Raw genomic sequence first — 11,272 nt, forward strand, 5'->3', positions numbered from 1 at the left:
GATATACTTGATTATAAGGACTACACAGATATGACAACATTATTTGAATATGCTTGCAAAGCTGAACGTGAAGTGCAGGGACGCCGCTCGAAGACATATTCTAACTCTTTTGCAGGAAGAAGCTCGACATCCAACTCCGCACCCGCTCTCCCTGCGCCACCCACGCCCACCACTACACCGCGCGAGCGAACGGCCAAACCTGCCAGTGCTGCCCCTTCCACAGGCGCCGCCCCTCCCACAGGCCGTACACGGGATATTCAGTGTCATCGTTGCAAAGGCTTTGGCCATGTGATTCGGGACTGTCCGAACAAGCGCACTTTGCTTCTTCGTGATGATGGTGAGTACTCTTCCGCTAGTGATTCTGAAGATACTCGACATGCGATGCTTGCCACTGACCATGCAGCTATGGAGGTACATGTCAACCCGGGCGACGCCGATAGGTATGAAAGTCTTGTTGTGCAGCGTGTTCTTAGTACACAGGTCGCCCCGTCCGAGAAGAATTAGCGACACACTCTTTTCCATACCAAGGGCGTTGTGCAGGAGCGGTCGATTCGCATCATCATCGACAGCGGCAGCTGCAACAATTTGGCGAGTACCACGCTGGTTGAAAAGTTGTCTTTACCCACTCGTAAGAATCCACATCCATATCACATTCAATGGCTTAATGATGGTGGGAAAATTAGAATTACTCGATCAGTCTATGTTCCTTTCTCCATGGGTGCTTATTCTGATTTTGTCGATTGTGATGTTATTCCCATGGAAGCATGCTCTCTGTTACTTGGGCGACCTTGGCAATATGATACTGATAGCTTGCATCATGGTCGTTCAAATCACTATTCTTTCATGTTTAAGGGTCAGAAAATAATTATACATCCAATGACACCTGAACAAATTCTTAAAGATGATCTTGCTAGAGCTGCTAAAACTGCTAAACAACTTGAACCATCGACATCTATTAATTCTGAAATCAAGTTGAATGCTCCTGTTTTGCTTGCCACACGTGCTGATTTTGATGAGTTACGCGATGCTCCTTTGCCATGCTATGCCCTTATATGCTCTAGTGTGCTCGTTTCACTTGATGATGCACCATCTTTGGATATTCCCCCTGCGGTTGCTAACATTTTGCAGGAGTACGCTGATGTCTTTCCAAAAGATTTGCCACCAGGACTCCCACCACTTCGTGGCATTGAGCACCAGATCGACCTCATTCCCGGCGCACAGCTTCCGAACTGCGCACCGTACCGTACAAATCCGGATGAGACGAAGGAAATCCAGCACCAGGTACAGGCGTTGCTTGACAAGGGTTATATTTGTGAGTCTCTTAGCCCTTGCTCCGTTCCCGTGTTACTTGTTCCAAAGAAAGATGGCTCATGGCGTATGTGTGTAGACTGTCGTGCTATTAATAACATTACCATTCGCTACCGATACCCTATACCACGCCTTGATGATATGCTAGATGAGCTTAGTGGTGCCATTATTTTCACTAAGATTGATTTGCGTAGTGGCTACCATCAGATTCGCATGAAATTAGGTGATGAATGGAAAACGACTTTTAAAACGAAATTTGGGTTATATGAATGGTTGGTTATGCCGTTTGGTTTGACAAATGCGCCCAGCACATTTATGCGTTTGATGAATGAAGTTCTGAGGCCCTTCATAGGATTGTTTGTAGTTGTCTATTTTGATGATATCCTCATTTACAGCAAGTCTATGGAAGAGCATTTAGAACATTTGCGTGCTGTTTTTGATGCGTTGCGTGCGGCCCATTTATTTGCTAACCTCGAAAAATGCATATTTTGCACACAACGTGTCTCGTTTCTTGGCTATGTTGTTACTCCACAGGGCATTGAGGTGGATAGCAACAATATTGATGCCATTCGGGAGTGGCCTACACCGACGACGGTCACACAAATTCGAAGCTTTCTTGGCCTTGCAGGTTTCTACCGCCGGTTTGTTCGTGATTTTAGCTCCATTGCAGCGCCTCTACATGAGCTTACAAAGAAGGATGTTCCCTTTGCTTGGAGTGATTCGCAAGAGGTTGCGTTCAGCACCTTGAAAGATAAGTTAACCAATGCTCCTCTCTTGCAGTTGCCTGATTTTACTAAAGTGTTTGAGCTTGAATGCGATGCTAGCGGTATTGGGCTAGGTGCTGTTTTGTTACAAGAAGGAAAACCTGTTGCTTACTTTAGCGAGAAATTAAGTGGTGCTAGCTTGAATTATTCTACTTATGATAAGGAGCTTTATGCTTTAGTGCGCACTTTGCATACTTGGCAGCACTACCTTTGGCATCGCGAGTTTATAATTCATTCTGATCATGAGGCTTTAAAACATATTCGTACCCAAACAAACCTGAACCGTCGTCATGCTAAATGGGTAGAATTCATTGAGTCTTTCCCTTACATTATTAAACACAAGAGCGGGAAGGAAAATGTCATTGCTGATGCTTTGTCTCGTCGCTATACCATGCTGTCACAATTAGATTTTAAAATCTTTGGCTTGTAAACTGTGAAGGATCAATATGTGGATGATGCTGATTTTAAAGATGCTTTCGCCCACTGTATTCATGGCAAACCATGGGGCAAATTTCACATACAGGACGGGTTCCTGTTTCGCGCTAACAAGTTGTTTGTTCCAGCTAGCTCGGTTCGTCGTTTGTTGTTACAGGAAGCGCATGGAGGCGGTCTCATGGGGCACTTTGGCATCTACAAGACGCATGAAGTGCTGGCTGCCCACTTCTTTTGGCCCCGGATGCGCGCTGATGTTGAGCGCCTTGTTGCACGCTGCACTACTTGCCAGAAAGCTAAGTCACGATTGAACAACCATGGTTTGTACATGCCTTTGCCTGTTCCTACTTCCCCTTGGCTTCATATTTCTATGGACTTTGTTTTGGGATTGCCTAGAACTAAGAAGGGGAGGGACAGTATTTTTGTGGCTCATTTTATACCTTGTCATAAGACTGATGATGCTAGCAATGTTGCTGAATTGTTCTTTCGCGAGATTATTCGTTTGCATGGTATTCCAAATACAATAGTCTCTGATCGTGATGCTAAGTTTCTCAGTCATTTTTGGAGATCACTGTGGAATAAAATGGGAACTAAATTGCTGTTTAGCACCACTTGTCACCCTCAGACTGATGGACAAACTGAGGTGGTTAATCGAACCTTGTCCACTATGCTTAGGGCTGTTTTAGATAAACACTTGAAACGTTGGGAAGATTGCTTGCCTCATGTTGAGTTTGCTTATAATCATGCAACGCATTCTTCTACAAAGATGTGTCCTTTTCAAGTTGTTTATGGGTATATTCCTCGGGCGCCTATTGATTTGTTTGCACTTGATGCCGAGGACGCCCCACACATAGATGCCGCTGCACATGTTGATCAAATGATTAGCTTGCATGAGCAAACTCAACAAAACATTGCTGCTGCTAATGCTAAATATCAGGTTGCGGGTAGTAAAGGGAGAAAACATGTTACTTTTGCACCGGGTGATCTGGTTTGGTTGCATTTGAGAAAGGATCATTTTCCTACCTTACGTCGTTCTAAATTGATGCCACGTGCTGCTGGTCCTTTTCAAGTGCTAACCAAGATTAATGATAATGCTTATATCCTTGACCTGCCTGTGGAGTTTGGTGTTTCCACGAGTTTTAATGTTGCAGATTTGAAACCGTATGTGGGCGAAGATGAGGAGTTGCCGTCGAGGACGACTTCAGTTCAAGAAGGGGAGGATGATGAGGACACCACGAGTACATCTACACCAGCAGCACCTCAGGCGCCTCCAGTTGCTCCTCCACCTCAGGCGCCTACAGTTGCTCATCCAGTTGGGCCAATCACTCGAGCCCGTGCGAGAGAATTAAACTTCATCATACTGTTAAGGAACGAAGGCCCATCGGAATAAGAAGATGGCCCAACAGGGCAGCCCAAGTGGGGCGCCTAGGGTTGGGCGCGCGTGACCCCTTCGGACTCCAGGGGCTGCGCCCCCTTTATTTAGTCCGAGTCCTTTTTGTTTACGACTTGAGTTTTGTTTTACATCTAGCTTTAGCTACTCTTGAACACGCGCAAATACGCGCTGTCCTTGTGTGATTCAGAACTCTACCTTCGAGTGATATTTAGATTGCTCGCCTCTCTTTCTTGTTCGTTCTTCGATTGCGGATAGGAATCGATCTTCGTGATCAGGCTGATCTTGCGCCAGCAAGGTTGGTAACCATAGGAAGTTGGTTCAGCGATTGCATTGGCGCTTCGGGCTCGCTCGTCGTAGTCAGATCGTGAGGGTCTACTTCCACCAAGTCGAATTTATCTCCACTCACCGAAAGATCGGGCACTCCGACTCTATCAGTTATAGTTTCCAAGTTTGTACATACATACTTCTGTAACTTGTTAATTCACGGAAAAGGGCAGTTTTGAGTCGATATCATTCGAGTTTCATGCCGAACTCAGGGATATCCGACCCTAGCTCTTGCCTAGGGTCGCACATCCCTTGGGGGCTATCAGGGGCTCCGGCCCAAATCACTTGATGTCTTCTCAAAACACCATTTCTTTCCGAACCGACCCTCTTCCTAAACGTTTGGGCGTGAAAAGGAAAGAGTGCACGAACGACACTCAGGCAAGACTGATTGGACTATGAAAAAAAACCTACGCCCCAGCGGCTACGGTGCCTTCGCTCATCAGCGCTTACTGACGCGCCCAACCTGCACTCTAAACTTTCCAAACCCAAAAAACAAGAAAGAGGATCGAAAACATTTTTTGACAAGTTATAGAAAAGGCCTCTGCGGCCATCGCAAAAGCAAGTTCAAAGTTGACTAACATATTTACATATTCTGGGGCATCTAAGCCGATACAGCTAACTCATCCCCGGGTCCTCCGGCGGGACGGCCTCATCCTCTAGAAGCTTCACCAAGGCCTCCGCTGGGTTGAGTACCGACGCGTCGATCTCGTCCAGCTCGGTCTCAGAGTAGCCGGAGGCGTAGCCCCCGGTCATCCCGGCGAAGTTGATACGGGAGTAGTGGGAGCTGAAGATGCTAAAGGCCCGCCTCACGCCGACGTGGAGCGCCTCCCGAGCGATCTCGCGGGCCTGCTGGTACGCCCCAAGGACCACGCCGAGGCCGTCGCAGACATAGCGGACCACATCCCATAGGTTGCCATGCTTGGCACGTTCTGCATCGAGGATCTCCCTCATCCGGGCGAGTTCGTCTGTGAGGCCCATCCACAAAAGTCCGCCAAGTCAGAAACCATCGCAACACCGCAAAAGCAAAGGAAAGAGAAAAGCCTTACCCGCAAATTGAGCCTTCAGCTCACACTCCCTGTCGAGCCCCTGGGTCACAGCGGTCTGAAGCCCCTGCACTTGCACGTGGAGCTGACTGACCTCCACCCCAAGCTCGGCCACTATCTTCTTGGCCTCAGCCTTCCGGATCGCCTCGGAGTCCCGCTCCTGCCAAGCCTTCTGCCGCTCGCGCCGGATACGCTCGACGGTTTTCTGAAGGGCCTCATAGTCCCCCTTCAACCGTGCGAGCTCCTCGGCATCGTGGCGGGCCTTCTCGGCAGTAGCCTGGAACTCCTCGAGATCGAGGCGAGCCTTCTCGACGATGGCCTGGAACTTGTCCTCCGCCCACCGCGCATCCTCCCGCGTCGTCTGCTCGCATCTGCGCAGGTCGGTGATGACCTGCTGAGCGGCGGTGACCTACGCGGTCAGCTCCCTGGTCCGCTATCTCTCTGCGGAGAAGCAATCCCAGAGTCCCCGCTCGAGCTAGAGAAATTCGGACTTCCCTCGGCTGCATTCCTAGAGGGCCCACAAAACAAACTATGCTCAGCAACGGAGGAACGAGAGGCAAACAACCATCATGGAGAACACTGGCCACCGGGGATGATGACGCAGTCCAGCTCCCCCATCGTCGAAGACAGGGAAGCACGGACATTTGCAAGCCCACCCTACACCGCCTGCCACTTGCCCCACTCCTCGGCGTCATCCAGCACGAAGAGGGGTCTCTGCGGGTCATCACAGGACCTCCAGCGCAGGGTAGGCCCACCCTACGCCTTGGGGACGGGATTAACCGGGATAAGGGTGGAAGCCGCTCTAGCCGGCCCCGGCGCCACCGTCCTCGATGCCGCCGCTAGGGCAGGCGCCACCACCCCTGACGCCGCTGGCCTCATCGACGACCCCGGCCCATGCGCCGCCATCTTTGTCGAAGTCGCAGCGCCTGTCGTCGACATCGACGTGCGTCCCGCTCTATTCGCCACCGCCACCGTCTCCATCGCGGCTGCCGGAGCGGGCATTCCCGTTCCTGCTGCCACCGCGGCCTCCGTCGCGGCCGCTAGGGTAGGCGTCCCCGCCTCCGTCGCGGCTGCCGGGGCAGGCGTCCCCACCCCCGCTGCCGCCGGCGTCTCCGTCGCGGCCGCTGGGGTAGGTGTCCCCACCTTTGCCGCCGCTGTTGTCCCCGTTGCAGCCGCGGGGACGGACTTTCCCTCCTCCACCACCGCCACTGTCTCCATCACGGTCACTGGGGCAACTGCCCCCATCTCTGCCGCCGCCATCTCTGCCGTCGCCATCTCTGCCGTTGCCGCCAGAGCCGCAGGCTCCTCCTCCACCTCGTCGTCAAGGTCTATCACCTCGCCGGTTGGAGGGACCCCAGGGGCAACATCTTGTCCCGCAGGGTCAGCCGCGGAGGCAGAAGGCGAAGCAGGGGTCGGACCCTGCCCCATGCTCGTCTACGGCACCCTTCCTCCAATTGCCGTCACAGAGGCCGCCTCCGAGGTAGGCTCCGCGGTGTCCCCGGTGACACCGCCGCTTGCCGCCGGCAGGGTCGCGGCTCACCCCGCGGAGGTGGACAACACCCGTAGCACCTTCTTTGGCGCCAGCGGCGGGACGAAGTCATGAGGGGCGACGCTGTGAAACAACAACAACATCATCAAAAATGGCTCGATGCCGGGAAAAGAACAAGGTGTGCGAGGAATTTCCACTTACACTCCCTCAGTGCGAGGACGACGGGCGCGTTTCGCCTCCGAGCTCGACGTCGACCCCGGGGCATCTGGCAGCGGCCGCTTGCCGCTACTCCTCTGCTCGCGTGACGCAGGTAGAGGGTCGGGGGTTGGCTCCATCGACTCTCGAGGTGCACCCCGCGCCGACCCCTGGGGCGCTGCCCCAGAGCCCTGCGAGGTCAGGTCCTGGGCAGGCGGTCCACTCGGCTTGTCCCCCGCGACCGGCTGGGGGTGCTGCTCCTGAATGACGAGCATGCCCGGCCAGGGGGCTAGAATATACTCCTCCTCCTCCTCCTGCTCCTCGTCTTCCTCCTCCTCCTCCTCATCATCATCGTCGTCGTCGTCCGACACGACCTTGCCTCACCGCCGCCGTTGGAGCTCCTTGGCGGCCTTCTTCTTCTTCCTCGCCGTCTTTTTGTCCTTACACCTCTTCGGCTTCTCGGCGAGGAGGCGGTTCTACTGCTGCCGCTCCGCGTCCTCTGGCACCGGCGGACACGAGTCCACGACCCGGGTCATGTGGCCCTGCAGATATGAAAACTCCGCGTCAGAGCAACGAACCAAGAAATGCAGGAGAGAAAGACGAGAGCGCGAAGTCCTCACCAGCTCAATGAAATTCTCGTCCGGGCGCATCGGAGGGTGACCGGGCACCGGGTAATTGGCGTCCTTATCATCCAGCGCCTCCCGAACTCGCTGTCGGATCTCGGTGTCGGCAAGCGCGCCCACCGCAAGGACAGTGCCCTCGGTCGGCATGTCGGGAACGATGTCAGCAAGTGAGCGAACCCGGAGCATCAGCGGCGCCACCCTCCGAGCGTGGTACGCCCCGATGACTCCAACCCCGGTCAGGCCTTTTCCCTTCAGGTGCTCGATGGCCTGAAGCAGACCGGTGATCCACTTCTTCTCCTTCTCAACTGGACCGTACGACCACAGCTCCGGCACTGCTTCGATGATGCGGCTGGTGAACGCCAGCAAAGGGGAATTGGAATTGGAGTAGTTCTTCACGTAGAACCACTGCTGATGCCACCCCTTGTTGAACGCTGCGGTATTCATCGCCATATATTCCTTGGCGCGGTTCTGGTGGAGGTGGATGGCGGCACACCCTATCGGCACCGGAGTCGTCCGCTGCTGGCTCCCCTTCTTCTCGGTCCTCTAGTATAGGCTGACCACGAAGAAGTACTTCTAGAGTGAGAAGTTGGGCTCGATGCCCAGGAACCCCTCGCACAACGCGACGAACGCCACAATGTGTTGGATCCCATTGGGATTGAGATGCTGCAGCTCGAGCCCGTAGTAGTGGAGCAGCCCGCGGAAGAAGTGGCTCGGCGGGGTCGCGAATCCCCTCTCGTGGAAGTACGTGAACAAAATGACGTAGCTGCCGGGCGGATTAAGCACATCCTCCCTCTCGGGGAACCGCCATTCGTCCCTCTCGGTCCTCTCGCAGAGGAGGCCTTTCCTCCTGAGGCCGTCGGCGCGCGAGGTACCGAAGTTTGAGCGCGTCCAAGACTCCATCGTGAAGGGGAGAAAGGTTCGACAGCGGAGGGCGAGGGAAGCTGCTACGCTAGGTGGAGGAAGGCGAACGGCACGCAAGAAGGCAAAGGGCGTGCGAGAAGGTGAAAAGGTTTGAGAACAGGTGTGGGCGGAACCAGCAAGGTAGACCCCCCGTCTTATAGGGGGCCACGTGGGAAGCGAAACAGGCGGCCCCATCGCAGTTAATGCAGTGCCAGGTACGCCCCGTCACGCCCGCCTTTTTAGGAATTCGTGTGCATGACCTACTGCAGGAAAACATCCCCTCCTCCCTCGTTTCGTGGGCTGGCACCTTCCGCCACTTTGCCTCTCGGAGAACGCACGCGCACAACCTCCTCCACGTCCAGCCGAAGGCCCACCAATAGGTAAGAAAGGGATACGGGGCTGAAAACGCCCCTACGGCCCATTACGGTCCAGGGGTTCGAAGGCTGGCCCACTACGGGTTCAACAGCCACCCCAGGATAACCCCGAGCGAGGAGTGAGAAGGGATGGGTCCACTAGCAGCCATCACCCGAGTGCATGATAGCCTAGGGCGTCCTGACCTCACGTTCGAGTCTGGACTGGCATCAAAGTTCATGGTTTTTCCCCCAAAGAAAGGGAACGAGCCCTCGGATCCGATCGAACAGACTCGGGAACTATATGAACTGGCCGGCCGGAATCTAGGGTAAGCCACCAGCTTCGCCGAAGCTAGACGCCCCCGAACGGGGACTGGGACCCCACTCGAATCGACCCGTTTGCAGCTCAACGAGCACCATGGTTCATTCGACGAGGATAGCGTGGCACGGCTCACCCCCTCCGTCTTAGTGAACGGACGCTTGACGGGTAACGATCAAAAGTCGATCTAGCCTCCCGACCGGTCTCCTGCAATGCGCGGGGGCTCGGGGGCTAGCATCGCAACCAATGACCACGCGAGTGGTCGCGATTCGAGGTCTCGAGGCGGGAGTGCCCTACGGAACAATAACGAATCCTCCCGCGCCAAGTCATCCATAGGACACCTCGCCTGATCAATCTCCCCGGCCAAGCCGAGCAAACAACACTCCCTATCCCTGATTAATTGCAGCTTGCATGGCGAGCAGAGATCCCCGATGAACGACGAAAGCAGCCTCTGGAGGAGCATCCTCGCTCCACCACAGGCTCGGGGGCTACTGTTGGGGGGAAATATCAATGACCTCCTAATGCCCCTTAAAACAACAATCATGAAGGCCCAGGCCCACCTGCGGTAATGATGATCACCACCGACCCGGCATGGGCAAGGAGCACCTCGCTCCGTCTCGCCCGACCCAGGGCCTCGGGGTAAGAAACGCCCGACCCCTCAATGACGAAACTCCGCCTCGCCCGACCCATGGTCCCAGCGTCGGGTGCGCCCAACCCTTCGCCGCAAGGCTTCATCTCGCTCGACCCTGGGCGTATGGGGTCGGACTCATCCGGGCCCACAAGACAAGGGTCTGCCTTGGGCGCAGACCGGTAGATGAGGGCGCGGATCTCGTGGGGCCCCCACCGATCTTTCTATAAATGCAGCGCGGCTCTAGCGCGCAGAAAGGTGCCCGCGCCCCTCGATGTGACCTGCCACGAGTACTCAGGCGGAGCACTGTAGCCACGACTGCACGAGCTACAGTGGCCGCGGCTCCCCCTGATTCGCCATAGGGCACTCATAGCATGCGCCACCCGGCACAGGAAGGAGCGCCGCCCGTTCTCGTGCCTGGCCTATCCGGCGATAGGGATGCAACGTCCGTGTTCCACGGGCCGTAAGTAGGACAACAGGGGTCAGCTGTCTCCCCCAACGTGCACAGTTGCCATGGCCAAACACCATCATCATGCTCGGCGGCAACGGTCGCCCAGAGGACCGGTGACAGGATCCGGTGATAGCCGCCCTCCCCCGGTGGCCGCGCTGACAGGAGCCGAAGGCCGGAGCAGGAGGCGGCGATCCAGGGACTTGGTCCTTCTCCTTGTATTTTACTTTACTTAGCTTATCTTTTTTACTTCTCCAGACGATCGGCTCACCTGTAACCCCTGTACCCTCCTTGCGCTATAAAAGGAGAACCAGGGGCCCCAAGACAGGAGGACTCTCAGGCCAACAGAACCCACACACTCACCTCACGAGCATTAGTGCACACCCAAGAGACTTGGGACCGGCTCCCTCTCTCACCCGTTTGTACCCCCTACTACAAACCTTGCGTGAGCAACACGAGCAGCTCCCCATACTGGACGTAGGGCTTTCCTTGCCCGAACCAGTCTAACCCCGTGTCTTCTCACGCCACCATCTGAAGCCTTACGCGCATAAAATAAATTTACTAGCTCTAGTCTTGATCCGCTAATCTCTACAACGACAGTGTGTGACCCTATAGGTTCGGATACGTATAGACATGGTCCGAGTACTCCTACTCAGCCCAATAGTCGGTAGCAGCCTCTAGCAAGACGTGTCAACTCCTATACGCACACGAAGATCATATCAGACGAACCATCATAACATCACGTACATATTATTCCCTTTGCCTCACGATATGTGGTCTAGCTCCAAGCCGACCGCTCTTTCTCAATCCCGTGATTCGGAATCCCTTTGTAGATTAACTCTTAACCTTACATAGCATGGCCATGCATTTTTGGATCCGATCATTCGAGGGGCCCAGAGATATCACTCTCAATCAGAGAGGCGCAAATCCCATCTTGATTGACCATGCCTCATAGCATGCTTCTTGACAAACCTGAAAGCTACCTTTTTAACTACCCTGTTACGGTGTAGCGTTTGATAGCCCCTAAGTAAGTCGATCCACATCTTGAGTACATGC

General features: G+C 54.5%; 1 protein-coding gene across 1 annotated transcript; it reads left to right on the plus strand.

The window, feature by feature from the left end:
* The first annotated feature begins 5,859 nt into the window (after window positions 1–5,859).
* Window positions 5,860–6,867, plus strand: LOC101784090 (calphotin-like). Its single transcript, XM_004954788.1, has one exon. It carries the CDS (start codon window positions 5,860–5,862, stop codon window positions 6,865–6,867), a length of 1,008 nt encoding a protein of 335 aa, XP_004954845.1.
* Window positions 6,868–11,272: the final 4,405 nt, after the last annotated feature.

Source organism: Setaria italica, chromosome I, assembly GCF_000263155.2.
Source record: "Setaria italica strain Yugu1 chromosome I, Setaria_italica_v2.0, whole genome shotgun sequence".
In the NCBI taxonomy this organism is placed as follows: Eukaryota; Viridiplantae; Streptophyta; class Magnoliopsida; order Poales; family Poaceae; genus Setaria; species Setaria italica.

Excerpts from the sequence above, each read along its gene's own strand:
- LOC101784090 (XM_004954788.1), top strand. The coding sequence starts at position 5,860 with ATGACGCAGTCCAGCTCCCCCATCGTCGAAGACAGGGAAGCACGGACA.